This window comes from Salmo salar, chromosome ssa06 (genome assembly GCF_905237065.1).
Source record: "Salmo salar chromosome ssa06, Ssal_v3.1, whole genome shotgun sequence".
In the NCBI taxonomy this organism is placed as follows: domain Eukaryota; kingdom Metazoa; phylum Chordata; class Actinopteri; order Salmoniformes; family Salmonidae; genus Salmo; species Salmo salar.
In genome coordinates this window covers 17,419,987-17,439,765 of record NC_059447.1, presented here as the reverse complement: position 1 = coordinate 17,439,765, position 19,779 = coordinate 17,419,987, and the positions used below count along the sequence as shown (strand labels likewise).

The 19,779-nt window shown below is 42.2% G+C and overlaps 1 protein-coding gene across 1 annotated transcript in view; it reads right to left on the bottom strand.

The window, feature by feature from the left end:
* LOC106606471 (ras-related protein Rab-26) overlaps positions 1-19,779 on the bottom strand; it is a 97,818-nt gene that overhangs the window by 37,394 nt on the left and 40,645 nt on the right. The window contains 3 exon segments of the mRNA XM_014202684.2: positions 5,179-5,231; positions 14,189-14,255; positions 15,405-15,446. Of these exon segments, the coding sequence (XP_014058159.2) occupies positions 5,179-5,231; positions 14,189-14,255; positions 15,405-15,446 (162 nt within the window).

Sequence of the window (19,779 nt, the reverse complement as noted above, 5' to 3'; positions counted from 1 at the left end):
TTCAAATAGTCTACAAGTAGGGTGAGTCCCCCCCCAAAAAAAAATATATTTGAGAACGCACTCAGAAATCAATATTTGCTTTGTGGACTTCACCTGACAGACGTCGCTCTCCTGTTTTGTGATGAAACAAACGTATGTGTAGTTGAATTTATTCCGCCACTGTGTGACTGTTGTCTTTTGTTGTCATGGCCTTATTGTATATCACGATGGCGTAGGAATGAACATCACAACATAGGGTGAAATATGGATTTTTTACTGGCTTGGCTTCCTCAGTGATTTTACACATTTTACCTACCGTCTTTCTACCCCTACTCTTGTCCACGGTGGTCTGCGAACCCACAACCTTCTGTCCTGCAGCCCTGTACACCATAAAAAAAATATCTAAATTCCTGCGTTGCCATGTAATGGTTGCAAAACAAAGAACAGTTTCCAAAACCGCATATCTAAGGCTCTGGTCTGTCCAAGGAGGGTAAACGGTAGACATGTTCTCTGCTATCCACATAGTTTTAATTATTATTAGTGGTATACGGGAAGGTCACTTGTTTTTTATCAAGTGTTCAGGGATTTGTCAAGTGTTCAGGGAGGGTTTAGGTCAAATATATTTTGCTGAATGGAGGACCATCCATTTTCATTTCAGAGAGGTCCGGTCTTCTCCATGTAATCCTTATTATAAATAACATTCACTCCCTTACAGTTTAAAGTCAGTTAGTTTTGAAGGACACCGTGCATGATCAGTAGCTCTCCCAAGGGTCATTCTCAGTCTCCTGTGGTTCTGATGTCTGTGCCTCTCCAATGTCATCTGGGGCTAGACTGATGCATGGCAGGGGGGCGATAGAGGGTTAGGGGGATAGAGGATCGAAGGATTGGCCTACCCGTTTCTCGCTCCTTCTTCGTCCTGTTTTTTGGTATTCATCACCATTAGCATTAATTAACATGTATTAGCTCTCGTTATGGTCATTAGGCAGTGGAGCACCGCTGGGCATCTGCAGCCCGTCAGTGTGTCACTGCAGCTGTAATCTTCAGTGACTGAATGAGGATGCCAAGGCAAGGGAGATGAGAGGAGGAGAAGACAGGAGAGGAGAGGGAGGGGAAGATGGGAGAGGGAGGGGATCTGAAAAGAGAGGAGATGGAAAGGGAGGAGAGGAAGAGAGTGAAGAGGAAAGGAAAAGAGGAGAGTTCATGTCAGGTGAGGAGAGAAGGGAGAGGAGAGATGGAATGGCTTCTCTCTCATTCTCATTTCCAGTGGTAGTGACAGTAATTGAGGGTGAGACACAGCTGCCTCTCCAGGAGAACCTGGCTTTATAGTCCTCATCTCTGGGCAGATGGACAAACCATATTTCTCTCTTTGAATTGAGTGGCAATAACAAGAACAACTCTCTCTTTATCCCTCTGTCCTCTCTTCTCTAAATCCCTTCTTCTAAAGGACTCTCATCTCCCATGGCTGTTAAGAATGACCACACCTTCTGTTGTATAGGAAGACAACTTTGTGGAAACAACACCAGGTTGTTTGGCACATCATTCTGGACACAGACATGAGATCCTGTGTTGCACAGTTGGTAAGAGTGTGGCGCTAGCAACACCAGGGTTGTGAGTTTGATTCCTAGTGGGATCACATACGTATACTAACATGTATGCAGTCATTAGGTACGTTTGTATAAAAGCTTCTGCTAAATTACCTCTCCCTTTTCATATAGTGGGAAGAGAAATGCTTTTAGATAAATAGTATACGCAGGATGTAAATGACTTGCAGATGTCATTGATAACATACCCATGGCACTGAAAGCATTGGAAGTCTTGCTCTAACAAATGAGGCAATCCTACCCTTCAACATCAACACACAACAAAACAACTGTTACAGTAGGGTACAGTTAAATCACTATAATACATAGAGGATGTCACACTCTTAGAAATAAAGGTGCCATCTAGAACCTAAAGCAGTTCCTCGGCTGTCCCCATAGAAGAACCCTTTGAAAAACCCTTTTGGTTCCAGGAAGAACCCTTTTGGGTTCCATGTTAAACCCTTTCCACTGACAGTTCTACATGGAACCCGAAATAGTTCTACCTGGAACAAAAAAGGGTTATCCTATGCGGACAGCCGAAGAACCCTTTTGGAACTCTTTTTTGTAAGAGTGTAGTTCAAAAGTAGTGAGTACTGGGCTGGTAGTGTCTGTCAGAAAATGGGTTAAGCATGAGCCTGCTATAATCACACCATATGTGGATCTCTCTCTCCTCTCTCCCATCCCTCCCCCCTTCATCCTCTCACTTCCCAACTCTCTGCACTTCTTTACTTTCATCTCTATTCCACTCCTTTCCTTTATTCACTTTCACGGCTCATCCCATGGTTCTGCCCTGGCCCTGAATAGAGTTCACACATTGTAGAAATGATAGAATTGTTAACATTTCTTCCCATGTTCCATTCTAAAACACCCTTTCACGAGGCTTGGAGAAAATGTGTGTGTGGAGTCATAAAAATAAGGAATTTTAAAAAGACGACTCGCAATCAGACATTTATTTCAGTGGGTGGTAATATTTCGGTAGCCATTGGCATAATGAACCAAATTGCCTTCCCATGTAAGTTAGCATGTAGAGTAAGAAAGCCCTTTGAAGAGTCCTTTAATGAAGCTATAGCAAGTGATGGCACAAATATAGAGGCATGGGACACTACAGAAATAAAGCTCTTTATTATATTTATAAGCAGCACACAAGCCTATAAACACCACCTTATAATAGTCCTTTTGACCAGTAAGATCCCACTGGTATGAACTATACAATCCTTCATATCTAATTCACACTGGGGTTGCAAAATTACTCTCTTTCCCAAAATGTCCAGGCTTCCCAGAGGTCCTGGTTGAAACATTCCTGGAATCAGGCGAGAATAATCCTCCTACGTGGAATTCTGTAAAACCTGGGAATTGTGGGAAAGATACCGACATTTTAGAACCCTACTTCATACACCAGAAAAACGGGAGTTGGACTGCAATGCAATAAATCACATAACTTGTAGATAATGAATGTCTTCTTTGTGAGTGGTTGGGTAATTCTTATCTACGCCATTCTTCATCCTGTTATCTGGGACCAGTGTTCCTGCTGCTGCTGCCAGAAGGAGGCCAAACCATTCTTCATCCAGAGCTAACATACATATCCTGGCTACAGCCATCCAATCCTGCTCATTGTGTTCAGTTTCATTTCAAGTTGAACACATTAGTTGAAAACAGGCCTGAAATCCTAACTTGAGGGACTTACATGTGAATAGAGTTTTCAAGCAAATCTTCCGTTGGCATGAATGCATGATTAACGTGTAATTTCTTTACAGTCAAAGACGTTGGAGGGGGGAGGGGTGCTAAGATGACATATGGAATTGTTTTAGGATGGTTATATTATGGAGTATTTCGCCATTTGATTTTTCAATTTTAGGACCCCTTTACGTGTAATAATAATAAATAAATATGAAGCAATTATTTGATAAAATATAGATTTTGGCCTTTACTACGCATTGAATAACACATTTATGAATGGCAAAAAAGGATTTGAAGTGTACATGTCCTATATCTACGAGATATAAGAAAGCTCAGGAAGTATTTTGTTTCATAGATTTTTTTACACATATTTAACCTTTTTTTGGGTAGGCACAACACTACCTTCATACTTCCATTGTTTTTTAAAAACCAGTACCGGTTACCTTCAGACGAGTCCCGTGACACTTGTGGGGTCCCATTAGTTTGTAGCCCAAATGGTTGAGGGCCAAACACAAGTTGGCAAACAGAAGTTGGCACATCGACTTCAGACCAGACTCCTGACACTTATGGGGGTCGTAGAGCAAATCTGAGAACACATCATGTTCGTGAGTCTGATCTTTCCATAGAGGGGTCCTAGTTTGTAGGTCAAAGCTTTCGGACGCTACAGACATTTATGTGAGAAGACCGATTTTTGGGATGTCTCATGGTCTGACAAACACCACTCTAGCTCTGCCACCATTCACCTCAGATTGAGACTGATATAAAAAAAACTGATATCTCTAGCTTAAACTGACATATTTTGATGGGGATTTTTTTGTTATGCAACTTCAACTGATGCAACAGTGCGTCAATCAACTCTAAGGGGTTAAGTTAAGTGTGCACATCTCAAGTTAGGCTTTGTACTGTAATGTAGTGTACGCAGCATACCTGGGTTCAAATACTATTTCAAATCTTTCAAATACCTTGAGCGTTTGCCTTTGCCTGTCTGGAGTACCAGGTGGGCGGGGTTTACATGGGACATCTCTTTTGGTTCCATTGCAACAGACAAGCTCAATCAAGCACATCTTATTAATACTATTATTTCAAATAGTATTTGAACCCAGGTCTGGTAGGCAGCAGGTCCAGTTCATGGGCATTAGGTGTAAGGGAAACAATGAATACAAATCAATGTACCAATGACTGCCACAAGTGTTGATGCTTTGGAGTAAAACTTTACCATATATCTTTTCAGAAAATTGCATAGGCTTCCCTAAAAACCTTTGACGTTAGGAAAAACATCAAACTTGAAAGTGAATAGCACAAGGTCCATGGTGAGCACACAGAACAACACCTGATTTTTCCATCTCGTAGAATCACTAATCACAGGTCTGAGGCAATACCACAGAGTGACAGAAACACGCCCTGTGAGCCACATCCGTTCAGTGGCCATCAGCACACTGTTAGAGGCTCCGCTGAGAGCTCTGGTGATGAGGAGAGACAGGCATGCTGGCAGACGGACAGACAAAGACAGACAGACGGATGGTACTTGAGGCAGCCTATAGGGAGACAGAGTCACACAGACAGCCGGGACTAACAGCCCCCCTAGGGCTAAAGCTACACTGTCAATCACACACACAAGGGTACAATCTCTCCCCCTCTCCCTATTGCTGACAGGTGCAGCAGCAGCAGATAAAGAAAAGACAGGATCTTACATCCCTCCCACACGCAATATAATGATATATCATAACACTGTTATGGCTTTGTTACAAAATTACACTTGAGAGACAGACATATTTTCTTCATTATCAAACAGACCTCCAAGTCACTTAGAAAGCTTCTAACACAATAATTAGCCAAATAGGTTCTATGAAAGCACTTGGTCTGCTTATTACAGGCTATTTTCAGGGCTTATTAGAACAAAAAAAGGGGAAGATAAAAGAAGAAGAGAAATGGAGAGTCCTACCTTTATGTTGTCAAAAGATGTTCTGTTGGTCACGTCATAGAGTAGCAGGAGAGCTAAGATAGAGACAGAGAAAGAGAGGAGAGAGAGAAAATGGTAGTGAATTAGCAGGCCTGGCAGTACCCATTGACAACAAAGAGATAATTTGAAACTAATTCTCGGCTAACTTTCCAATTTGTCCTTTAGGCTTAGCCTCTTGGACCTGTGGCTTCCCAATTAGTTCACGGTTGACAGAGTTCCTTTATTCATTTTTATTGAGGAGGGCACATAACAGAGTACATTCTCCTTCTTGCTCTCTGCGGGCCTGATTAAGACAGGCCTGCCCTACACAGCCAGTCAGCCTGCCCAGGCTCAGAGAGGACAAGGCCTAAAAATGTGTAAACATTACTTTTGAGATATATCCTTTATGACAAGCAATTCTTACATAATACATATTTCAAAAGACCTAACAAACATATCATATGCTCCTGTTTATATGATAGACAATCCACAGACAGTGTGATATATAGTTACCCATTAAACTGATCCAGACAGTGTGATATTAAATTGATTAAGACAATACCTGGAGGTAGTTGGAGAGATACTGAGAGACGGGGGTAGAGATGAGAAGAGAGATACTGAGAGACGGGGGTAGAGATGAGAAGAGAGATACTGAGAGACGGGGGTAGAGATGAGAAGAGAGATACTGAGAGACGGGGGTAGAGATGAGAAGAGAGATACTGAGAGACGGGGGTAGAGATGAGAAGAGAGATACTGAGAGACGGGGGTAGAGATGAGAAGAGAGATACTGAGAGACAGGGGTAGAGATGAGAGATACTGAGAGACACTGAGAGACGGGGGTAGAGATGAGAATCTGAAGGATCAGGTTACAGTGGGTCCGCTCTACAGCGCCCTCTCTCTCCCGCAGAGGGGAAGATGGCCGTTTTATGACGGTCATGCAGTACTGAGAGAGGATTTACTCTGTAGAACAAAGACATTCTTCCCGCCAAAACTCCATCATCCAAAAGTGGGGAATTAAACAATATTTCTGTAAATCTAAGCAGTTGGAGTGGTCCGTGGGTACTTGAAGAATAATTAAGTCAGATCAGTTGTTTGGGTATCTCACGAAGGACAGTATAACAACATAACTATCTCTGAACGTATATATTTCCCAGTTGTCAGGGTCACATCCAAATGCGGGGGAACGTATATGATTAACCTGTTGGTGATAGGGGGCAGTATTTGCACGGCCGGATAAAAAAAACGTACCCGATTTAATCTGGTTACTACTCCTGCCCAGTAACTAGAATATGCATATAATTGTTTGATTTGGATAGAAAACACCCTAAAGTTTCTAAAACTGTTTGAATGGTGTCTGTGAGTATAACAGAACTCATTTGGCAGGCCAAAACCTGAGAAGATTCCAAACAGGAAGCGCTCTCTCTGACCATTTCATGGCCTTCTTGATCATCTCTAACCAAAACAGGGGATCTCTGGCATGACGTGACATTTTCTAACGCTCCCATAGGCTCTCAGAAGGCGCCAGAACGATGAATGGTGGCTTTGCAGGCCATGGATGAAAAACATTAGCGCATTTTGTAAGTGGTCGATCTGAGGACAATGAGACTGGAGGCGCGTGCACGAGCCGACACCATGTTTACTTTCTCTCTCTTTGAACGAAAACAACGACTCCCGGTCTGAATATTATCGCCTATTTACGAGAATAATAGCATAAAAACTGATTTTAAACAGCGGTTGACATGCTTCGAAGTACGGTAATGGAATATTTTGAATTTTTTTGTCACGAAACGCGTCGGGCGCGTCACCCTTCTTTACCCATCGGATAGTGTCTTGAACGCACGAACAAAACGCCGCTATTTGGATATAACTATGGATTATTTGGAACCAAACCAACATTTGTTATTGAATTAGAAGTCCTGGGAGTGCATTCTGACGAAGACAGCAAAGGTAATCAAACTTTTCTAATAGTAAATCGGAGTTTGGTGAGTACCACACTTGGTGGGTGTCAAAATAGCTAGCCTGTGATGGCCGGGCTATCTACTCAGAATATTGCAAAATGTGCTTTCACCGAAAAGCTATTTTAAAATCGGACATAGCGAGTGCATAAAGGAGTTCTGTATCTATAATTCTTAAAATAATTGTTATGTTTTTTGTGAACGTTTATCGTGAGTAATTTAGTAAATTCACCGGAAGTGTTCGGTGGGAATGCTAGTCACATGCTAGTCACATGCTAATGTAAAAAGCTGGTTTTTGATATAAATATGAACTTGATTGAACAAAACATGCATGTATTGTATAACTTAATGTCCTAGGATTGTCATCTGATGAAGATCATCAAAGGTTAGTGCTGCATTTAGCTGTGGTTTGGGTTTATGTGACATTATATGCTAGCTTGAAAAATGGGTGTCTGATTATTTCTGACTGGGTACTCTGCTGACATAATCTAATGTTTTGCTTTCGTTGTAAAGTCTTTTTGAAATCGGACAGTGTGGTTAGATTAACGAGAGTCTTGTCTTTAAAATGGTGTAAAATAGTCAAATGTTTGAGAAATTGAAGTAATAGCATTTCTAAGGTATTTGAATATCGCGCCACGGGATTACACTGGCTGTTGAGTAGCGTCCCACTGGCCCATAGAGGTTAAATATGAAACTATTTGTGAGAAGATGTAATGTGAAGTTAGCCTTCTAAATGAGAGAATTGTTTTTCATATGAAGTCTTAACCAAGTCAGTTGGCCACGCCCAAGTGAGCGCAGACATTACATCGGCGTCATGGAGCACCCCCTTTTCCCAGAAGTGTATAAAACCCACTTCCGATAAAATGTACATTAAACCAACGAGTCCAACAGTGTGAGCTGAGAGGGACGTAATGGCTAGAACTCTGAAACTTCAACAGAGAACTAGAACATCTCTACAAAACTAAAGGCTACACAGGAACATTCAGTCTGCAGCTGTTTAAGTACTTTAGTCTGGTTAACATGACCGAAAACTACCGGGTGGTACTCTGAAAGATCCATTCTGGAAAACGTTTCCCTATCAAACGACCATTGGTACGTCTGATGTATCCGAGGTATCCATAATAACAAGCTACAACTACAAAAGACTGATCTCTGTTGGACAAACCAGAGACTTAAAGTCGACTGACTCTCTCAGATAACCGCACACTTCATTTATCATGCTCCTCTGTGGCTGAGTGTGCTGCCACTCCGAGAAAGAGGACGGTCTTTTTCCCAAATCTCTCTCTCTCTCCCTCCCTCCCTCTCCGATTTAAGGGGCTTTATTTACATGGGAAACATATGGGAATAATATGACATTTCAAATGTCATATTATTTCTATATACAGTGTTGTAACAATGTGCAAATAGTTCAACTACAAAAGTGAAAATAAATAAATATGGGTTGTATTTACAATGGTGTTTGTTCTTCACTGGTTGCCCTTTTCTTGTGACAACAGCTCACAAATCTTGCTGCTGTGATATTTCACCCAAAAGGCATGGGAGAATATTAAATTACTTTCTCTCTTTCTGAGCAATGACTGTAGATTTCTGTAGGATGGTAAACAATTAGGGAAAGATGATGAAAGATTAGGGTAATGAGAAAACAGAGGAGGGGAGTGTTTGTTCTCCCTCTAGCTTTATCTCAGATCTGTTTGTGCCGTCTTGCCATTTCCTGAGGTCATTGTTTGGGAGGAGCTGGCAAGACAACAAAAACAGATCTGGGACCAGGCTATTCACCATCTAAAAACACGGATGATTAATTTAGCCACTTCCACATACATCCCTGTCTAAGTAGAGCGGGTGTAGGCTAGGCTATAGTAGTCTCTCCACTGGGCTATTTGTTTCTGGTAGATGTCCTGTCTCTCTTATCTGTCTCATGGCCAGACAGGGTTCTCCTCAAAGGGTGAGAACGGAGGGAGATGATAGATAGATACATAAATAGAGAGATAGAGGATATACAGTGAGGGAAAAAAGTATTTGATCCCCTGCTGATTTTGTACGTTTGCCCATTGACAAAGAAATGATCAGTCTATCATTTTAATGGTAGGTTTATTTGAACCGTTTTAATGAGGGAAATAAGTATTTGACCCCCTCTCAATCAGAAAGATTTCTGGCTCCCAGGTGTCTTTTATACAGGTAACGAGCTGAGATTAGGAGCACACTCTTAAAGGGAGTGCTCCTAATCTCAGTTTGGTACCTGCATAAAAGACACCTGTCCACAGAAGCAATCAATCAATCAGATTCCAAACTCTCCACCATGGCCAAGACCAAAGAGCTCTCCAAGGATGTCAGGGACAAGATTGTAGACCTACACAAGGCTGGAATGGGCTACAAGACCAACGCCAAGCAGCTTGGTGAGAAGGTGACAACAGTTGGTGCGATTATTCGCAAATGGAAGAAACACAAAAAACCTGTCAATCTCCCTCGGCCTGGGGCTCCATGCAAGATCTCACCTCGTGGAGTTGCAATGATCATGAGAACGGTGAGGAATCAGCCCAAAACTACACGGGAGGATCTTGTCAATGATCTTAAGGCAACTGGAACCATAGTCACCAAGAAAACAATTGGTAACACACTACGCCGTGAAGGACTGAAATCCTGCAGCGCCCGCAAGAAAGTCCCCCTGCTCAAGAAAGCACATATACATGCCCGTCTGAAGTTTGCCAGTGAACATCTGAATGATTCAGAGGACAACTGGGTGAAAGTGTTGTGGTCAGATGAGACCAAAATGGAGCTCTTTGGCATCAACTCAACTCGCCGTGTTTGGAGGAGGAGGAATGCTGCCTATGACCCCAAGAACATCATCCCCACCGTCAAACATGGAGGTGGAAACATTATGCTTTGGGGGTGTTTTTCTGCTAAGGGGACAGGACAAGTTCACCGCATCAAAGGGACGATGGACGGGGCCATGCACCGTCAAATCTTGGGTGAGAACCTCCTTCCCTCAGCCAGGGCATTGAAAATGGGTCGTGGATGGGTATTCCAGCATGACAATGACCCAAAACACACGGCCAAGGCAACAAAGGAGACAGAGAGAGAGAGAGTTATTATTATTTCTGGAAAACTTTTTATGCACGGCACACAATACTCTCAGCACTGAAAAAGTGAAGTGATACAGTAGAACTCTTTGCTGTTGCTGAGAATTTCAGTGAGATCTGCCGAGCTGTGGGAGGCAGTGACTTGCTGCCAGGGGTTTGACTGTCTTTGCTTTACTAAAGCTGTAGAAATCACTGAAGCAGTCCCTCAACTAATGTCTGTGCCTCGTTGACTTCAAAAGGAACTGTGTGCGGCGCAAATGGCACCATCTTCCCTATGTAGTGCACTACTTTTGACCATAGCCCTATGGGACCTGGTCAAATGTAGTGCACTACATAGGGAATAGGGTGCTATTTGGGCAGCAGCCACTGACTTCCTATCTCGCAGGGTAGCTGAGAAGTTGTTTGGGTTACAGAAATGTCCCAGGGAACCATATCAAAAGCAAAAGCTTTGGGGTTATAACCACATTCAGTTGATGTGGATGAAGTGTTTATGTGACAGGGTGTAGAGGCTAAAACATACACCCCACATACCTGATCAAATGGCTGAGTGGAGAGCTGGAGCATACATTTTAGTCACTTACTGTAACAGAAGCTCTTCTCCAGAGCAACTTACGGTACTGAGTGCATAAGTTTTTGTATTGGTCCCCCGTGGGTATCAAACCCACAACCCTGGCTTTACAAGTGCCATGCTCTACCAACTGAGCTACAGGGGAGCCACACACACACACACCCCCACGATAATGAGAGTGGTGATTATGATAATGATGAGGAAGAAGACAAATATGATGATGAATATTATGATGATGATGACCATGAATAATGATAAGGACATGAAGATGAAGGAGACACTGCTGTTGATGATGACAATGATGATGTCCATATCTAAATGTAACCTTTTCCATGATGAATATAATACCTTTTGTCCTAATAAAGCCTCTAGAGAGGACAGGTCAGCCAGCCCGGTACTGCTTTAGTGGAGATTTATGTCAATCTGGCTAGCCAGAGGAGAGGAGTTTCTCTTTATAAAACCATTCCAATACCACCTGGAGTGGACACCAGTGGCACCAGTGGTTGGTAGCTAGCTAGCTACAACAAAATAGAATGTCACGGCGGCAACCGTTGATAGACGTAGCTGGTAAATCCGCTCTGGCTAGCTACTCCGATTTCAGACCACGGGTAAGATAGTCTAGCTATCTACATTTTCAGATATTACACGTTTCTAATTTTGACATAGTCTTTTCATTCCAAGTTAAAGTGTACTGTTAGCTAGCTTGCTAAAGTTAGCTGGCTGGCTCGCTAGCTAATTTTTTTTTCTTTATTTAACTAGGCAAGTCAGTTAAGAACAAATTCTTATTTTCAATGATGGCCTAGGAACAGTGGGTTAACTGCCTTGTTCAGGGTCAGAACGACAGATTTTTACTTTGTCAGCTCGGGGATTCGATCTTGCAACCTTTCGGTTACTAGTCCAACACTAACCACTAGGCTACTTGCCGCCCCAATGTTACATGTATGATCTTATTATTCGTATCTCAGAGCCATTTGCTTTGCTTGTTATAGCCTAATGTTAGCTAGCTAACATTGAACCTAGTAGTAACGTCATGAGTTGTGGTTATGGTTCATTGTTTAGCTAGCTAGCTACATGTCTTAACAATAGACTCCACTATGCAAGTGTCCATTTTAATAGAATGTCACTGCGACAACTGTTAGCCAGTTAGCTTGGGTGCTTTGACTGCTGTTAGGACAGAATGCTCAGATCAACCCTTAAAGAGATGGGTGGAGCTAAACTTAAAACCTGTTGGGGCTAGGGGGCAGTATTGAGAATTTTGAAAAAAATATGTGCCCATTTTTAACTGCCTCCTACACCAACTCAGAAGCTAGAATATGCATATTATTGTTCAGGGTTGGATAGAAAACACTCTGAATTTTCTAAAACTGTTTGAATGGTGTCTGTAAGTATAACAGAACTCATATGGCAGTCAAAACCCTGAGACAAATTCTGACAGGAAGTGGATACCTGATGTGTTGAATTACCTTTAAGCCTACGCCATTGAAACACACAGGGGCTTATTAATCTTTGAGCACTTCCTATGGCTTCCACTAGATGTCACCAGTCTTTACAAAGTGTTTTGAGTCTTATACTGTGACCGAACTGTGATCTGACCGAACAAGAGCCTTGGAACGGTGATGGCCGATTAGACTCTGGCGCGCGAGTTCATGTTGGGTACTCTCGTTCCAATACGTTTTAAAAGAGAATGCAATCGTCCGCCTTGAATATTATTCATGTTCTGGTTAAAAAAGGCACTAATGATTTATGCTATACAACGTTTGACATGTTTGAACGAACGTAAATATTTTTTTCCACCTCGTTTATGAAGACAAGTCCGGCGGGCATAGATCATGTGCTAACAACACGGAGCTTTTTGGACATAAATTATGAGCTTTTTCGAACAAAACTACATTTGTTATGGACCTGGGATTCCTGGAAGTGACATCTGATGAAGAGAATCAAAGGTAATGGATTATTTACATAGTATTTTCAATTTTAGATCTCTCCAACATGGCGGTTAGTCTGTATCGCAAAGCGTATTTTTCTGGGCGCAGTGCTCAGATTATTGCAAAGTGTGATTTCCCAGTAAGGTTATTTTTAAATCTGGCAATCCGGTTGCGTTCAAGAGATGTAAATCTATAATTCTTTGAATGACAATATAATATTTTACCAATGTTTTCGAATAGTAATTATTTAATTTGTGCTGATAGACTGGCGGTTATTGGAGGGAAACGATTTCCTCAACATCAACGCCATAGTAAAACGCTGTTTTTGGATATAAATATGAACTTGATAGAACAAAAAATGCATATATTGTCTAACATAATGTCCTAGGAGTGTCATCTGATGGAGATTGTCAAAGGTTAGTGCATAACTTTAGCTGGTTTTCTGCTTTTGGTGACGCCTGTCTTTGAATTGACAAAACATTACACACAGCTATTGTCAATGTACTCTCCTAACATAATCTAACTTTATGCTTTCGCCGTAAAGCCTTTTTGAAAATCGGACAACGTGGTTAGATTAAGGAGATGTTTATCTTTCAAAGGGTGTAAGATAGTTGTATGTTTGAGAAATTTGAATTATGACATTTAATTGTTTTCAAATTTGGCGCTCTTGATATTTCACCTGTTGTTGATAGGGTGTACCAGGGGTGGGACGCTTGGCGTGGGACACATAGCCCATAGAGGTTAAGAGGGTGTGAACGATGCTGAATGGGTGTAGACAAAGAAGAGCTCTCCAGTAGGTACCAAAACATTCAAAAGTGAGGTTACTAGTTTATCAACATTCAAAGCAGAACTACTTTCCAATTGTTCCTCATATGCAGTGAATAATATATAATTTTGTAGCTCTGTTTCGCGGCTTTTATCCGATGTAAAAAACATAATTTCAAATGTTGCTAAATAAGACCGAATCAAGGTGAGCACATGCCTTTAAGGAGACTGGAAACATTAGAAACATGCACCATGTGAATATGCTATCCATCCATCTATCCAGCCATCCATCCATCCACCCATCCATCCATCCATCCATCCACCCATCTATCCATCCATCCATCCATCCACTCACCCATCCAGAATAAAAATGAAAAAAGAGGATTAATTTAAAGACAGTCATGCTTTCAAGACCAATGGTAATAATCAAATTGCATGCTCATAGACATGTACACAAAGAAGTGAACCATACATTTTGTTCAGCTAATTTACATATCATCCTAATCTGCATTTAAATGTTATGAAACTCAGCATACTAAGCAGCACTTTAAGTAATGTATAATGCAGCTTGTTTCTTAATGAGGGAGAGAATCCCTCTTGTTTCTGTCACCACAGCAGCTGGAGCGGTATTGAGACAGAATCACACAAGTGTGTTTGTCTGGGTGTGTGAGAGAAAAAGAGGAAGTGTGTGTGTGTGTGTGTGTGTGTGTGTGTGTGTCTCACCATTGGCGTCACGGTAGTAGGCGTGCGTGACGCTGCGGAAACGCTCCTGTCCAGCTGTGTCCCAGATCTGGAGAAAAGAAGAAGGAGAACTATTATTATTAAAGGTAAATTTATAGAATTCACCCCAATGGGAAATTAAGTTCTCAAGTCAAATTGTCACTGACTCTTGCAGTGATGTCAATGGGAAGTTAGGATTCACCTCTATAGGAATGAATCACTTCACTACCACTGTTTCATTGCTTTACTTAAAGCTCCTTTGAGGTAAAACATAGATTTAAAGTCTCACAAACAAAAATTCTAATGGCATTCACTGTAGCTCTCACTTAACTTAAAGTAGGGGGTAGAGGACCAATTTAGAATTGATTTTAGGAAAGTTTTGAACTAGTATTCAAACTGGGGGGAAGCTCGATAAGGAATATGGAGTCTTAGTGACTTCCCAGCATGCTGTGCAGGTAGGTGAAGCAGGCATAAGGTCATACTCATGAATATAAACTAGTGGTTGCCTCCGCCCTGTCACCCCATTCGTCCAACCTCTGTGGAATTTCTGCTAATTATGCCTCTCAATCTCCTTCAGCATTTGCTACTGTCCCCCCCTCCCCCTTTTCTCAAGAGAAGACAGGCTATGTGCACACAGCCCACAAAAAACAAACAAATCCAATGTAGTGGCTTTGGCAATATAAAAATATGCTTCCAATGCCAATAAAGCTTCTTAAATTGAATTGACAGAGAGAGAGGAGGATGAGAGAAAGAGAGAGAGAGAGAGGGAAAGGGAGAGAGAGAGAGGGAAAGAAAAAGACACACAGACAGAGAAACAGAGAGCCTCTATAGTGAGTGACTGGGGTCAGGAGAACATTGGGCTTAGTGTAGAAGATTCATGGAGATATAACTACTGAATCCTAATTATTTTTATTAGTTATTTAGACAAAAAAATGAGGTTATTGATTGTGCACTTAATCTGTGGTGATAACCCTGATAGATCACTGTAGGAGAGATGGGAATTCACACACACACACACACACACACACACACACACACACACACACACACACACACACACACACACACACACACACACACACACACACACACACACACACACACACACACACACACACACACCGCCTGATGGGGTTACAGGGGCTGTATAGTTTGGGCATCACACTGATGAGGATTGAGAAATAAAGACAGATTATAGAATCCATTATAAGGCTCTTACCTGAAGCTTCACCTTCAGTCTGTCAATGTTCAGCACTTTATTCTGGAAAAGGAAAGCAGGAATACATGAATGGTCATTAATAAGACATACAGTGCATTCGGAAAGTATTCAGACCCCTTGAATTTTTCCACATTTTGTTATGTTACAGCCATGTTCTAAAATATATTAAAATTGTTCTTTCCCCTCAATCTACACACAATACTGTACCCCATAATGACAAAGCAAAAACGGGATTCTTTACATTTTTTGCAAATTAATTATTCAGACCCTTTACTCAGTACTTTGTTGAAGCACTGTGAGCAGCGATTACAGTTTAGAGTCTTCTTGGGTATGACGATAAAAACTTGGCACACCTGTATTTGGTCTGTTTCTCCCATTCTCTGCAGATCCTCTCAAGTTCTGTTAGGTTGGATGGGGAGCATCAGTCCCTGCCACTGAAAAACATCCCCACAGCATGATGCTGCAACCACTATGCTTTACCGTAGGGATGGTGCCAGGTTTCCTCCAGATGTAACGCTTGGCATTCAGGCCAAAGAGTACAATCTTGGTTTCATCAGACCAGAGAATCTTGTTTCTCATGTTCTGAGAGTCCTTTAATTCCAAGCGGGCTGTCGTTCCTTTTACTGAGGAGTGGCTTCCATCTAGCCACTCTACCATAAAGGCCTGATTGGTGGAGCGCTACAGAGATGGTTGTCTTTCCAGAAGGTTCCATCTCCACAGAAGAACTCTGGAGCTCTGTCAGACCATCGGGTTCTTGGTGATCTCCCTGACCAAGGCCCTTCTCCCCCGATTGCTCAGTTTGGCAGTGCGGCCAGCTCTAGGAAGAGTCTTGGTGGCTCCAAACTGCTTCCATTTAAGAATGATGGAGGCCACTGAGTTCTTGGGGACCTTCAATGCGGCATACATTTTTTGGAACCCTTCCCCAGTGCCTCAACACAATCCTGTCTCAGAGCTCTACGGACAATTCCTTCGACCACATGGCTTGGTATTTGCTCTGAAATGCACTGTCAACTGTGGGACCTTATATAGACAGGTGTGTGCCTTTCCAAATCATGTCCAATCAATTGAATTTACCACAGGTGGACTCAAATCAAATTGTAGAAACATCTCAAGGATGATCAATGGAAACAGGATGCACCTGACCTCAATTTCGAGTCTCATAGCAAAGGGTCTGAACACGCTAAAATGTCTAAAAACCTATCTTCACTGTCATTATGGAGTATTGTGTGTAGATTGATGAGGAAAATGTTTTATTTAATACATTTTACAATAAGGCTGTAACGTAACAAAATGTGGAAAAAGTCAAGGGGTCTGAATACTTTCCAAATGCACTGTACTTAAATAGCTTAGATAACCAAATCAAAATGTAGATGACATTCTCTCTCTCCGTGTGTGTTCGTGCAGCTACAGTGTGTGAGAAACTTCTCCCCATACTTTACAAATCAGGAAGAGATGGAGAAATCCTTCCCTTCACTCCTCTCCTTCCTGATGGCATAATAGCCTCCACCTGTCCACCTCTCCTTTGTCTCTTCCTCTTCCCTCCATCAATAATGCAGTGTTCCAGGTCCCTTTGTTAATAACGTTGGCCTGTTCCTCCAGAGGATCTCCTCGTCGCCCCTTGTTCTCCTCCTTCTCCTCTCACCCAACCCTGTTTTTCTCCCTCTCCTCCTCCTCTCACCTAACCCTATTATTCTCCCTCCCTCCTCCTCCTCCCCCTCCTCTCCTTCTCTCACCTATCCCTCTCTCATCTTCTCAGTCCTTATTCTATAACCCAGCTCTCTAGTGATGCGCTCCACTGCATTCCACTCCTCCCTCCAGAAACAGGTGAGGTGGCTCTTCCCCAAGATCAACACCCCCATACCACTTAGTGAAGGAAGCAATGTACATGTAACTGCAAAAAGAAAGGAACACCAACACCAAGTGTCAATAGGGCTTTGGGCAACCACAAGCCAGAACAGCTTTAATGCGCCTTGGCATAGATTCTACAAGTGTCTGCAACTCTATCGGAGGGATGAGACACCATTCTTCCCCGACAAATTCCATTATTTGATGTTTTGTTGATAGTGGTGGGAAAACCCTGCTCCAGAATCTCCCATAACTGGTGTTCAATTGGGTTAATATCTGGTGCACACACACACACACACTTTAAAGCAGTATGCTCCTTTGAGACACCTCCTCACAGATCTCTTCTAGCCATGGTACCCAAAATAATGGGGAACTGGTCATTTTTATACATGATCCTATACATGATGGGATGTTAATTACTTAATTAACTCAGGTTACCACACCTGTGTGGAAGCACCTGATTTTAATACACTTTGTATCCCTCATCTCCTCGTGTTTCCGTTATTTTGGCAGTTACCTGTATATTGACCATGCATTCTAAGTAGTACGCTAGTGTGGATATTGGAACTTAGCCATCAGTGACTCAGCTCAACGTGGATGTTCTCTAAGATCCTACAGCCACAAAGTGACAAATGGCAAAGTTCAGCTCATGGCTACAGCAAGGTTAAATACCACAGACAGTTCTGGGAAGTCATCTATTCTTCCATCGATCACAGGTCAATGTGACTATTCTACAGGGCATTGTCCTAGGAAATCTCCAAACTGGTATCTTGAGTTACGCAGAATTACTGTCACTAGGCCTGGGATTCAATATGATCGATCGCACGTTGCCGACAATGCAGCTTTTAAAAGACAATGTCACTGCTTTCGCGGAGATTGCATTCACAGTAAAATGCAGCATATGTCAGCTTGATCAGAAATGACCTTTAAAATGGTGCATTGTCGACAAGCACGATCAGATTGAATACCGGATTGGATGTTTTAGGTCAATAAAATAAAAGCCACCAAAGGTACAGTAAGTATTCATGATATTAAACATATATTTTTTTTTATACCTTACTCTTTAAATCCTGAACAAAAACAGTTGATTCACACAATTTGTTTTTTCTCAAAGACCCTTCCGGGAGCCATTCCATATCCATGGTTACACAACAAACTGACCAATAAACTCAGTTAATCTCTGTATCCAATTTATCAGGGGACACTTCCTAGTTCCTCCTCATCAATTAACATCTTTAAAGTGTGTATACTTGTGTATCTGCATGTATCTGTGTACCGAGGTAGGGAAGGCATATATAAATTACAGTATGACTCCCCTCTAAAGATAAAACTATTAAATCTCTGTGATCTCACCTCTGTTCACAAGCTTACATCAACATTACAATGAAGCAAATCAAAGCACAAACAAAACGCAGGTCTGATTCATCACTAACGCCATGGCAACCCCATGGTGACGCTCAGAAAACAGTCTCAGATTATCCCTTGTTGCTGTGAGATGCGCCTGACCCCCCTGCTTTCCCTTCCCCGGGGAAACAGAAAAGATGCTCTACTCCTTCAAGATCGCCTACTCCGCCCACACAGAGCACTACTGATAAAGATACAATCTTTGATGACTTGTTGATTTACCCTCCCAGGGTTCTAGTGAAGAGGACTCATACATATTCAGTGGTGGTGTTCATTAGGCACCAAACAGAAGAAAACAGACTGAAACAAGAAGGGACTACCTGGATGGGTCCAATAAAAAAACAAAGGTAATTTTCACTGCCCGTTGCAAAATGTTTAAAAACATTTTCCATTGCGTGCCCTAAAGAACACGACTCTGGGTTGTTCCTCTCAGTAATCACAGTCTAAGACATGAGTGGAGTCTGTGTGTCTCTGCCATGAAAGACAGCTCACATCGTGCTTCAGGCTTGTTCAATATTCAGTGACCCAGAGAAAACACACTGTAAAGTGGTGCCCTGTGGGGTTTAGGATACAGCTCGCTAGAATGCACTGATAGATGGGATGACTAGGCCTAATCATCATGTATCATGTCTAGGTCCACTCAGCCTGATGGCATTAGAGCAGCTGAAACTGCCACAGGACTCCAATGGGCTCTCTCTCTCAAAGAGTTGATTGTGGAGGCACTGCCAACAGGTATTGTATGATGGTCAATTGATCTGTCAATCTACCGGGGCTGAGAGAAGCTGTGTTCTCCTCGCATCAATCATTATCAGACACATGGATCAATCTAACACTGTTTTACAGGCTAAGAATGTTTGAAAAACACATGACTGAACATTATTTAGTTTGAGTGATTCTGTGAGGGAACCTCCCTCCCTCTCTCAGGTCCTTTCCATTCCCAAAGCGCCAGTCAGACCATCCCCATACATATATACTGTACACACACACACACACACACACACACACACACACACACACACACACACACACACACACACACACACACACACACACACACACACACACACACACACACACACACACACACACACACACACACACACAAAAGCCTGCCTACAAAATAAAA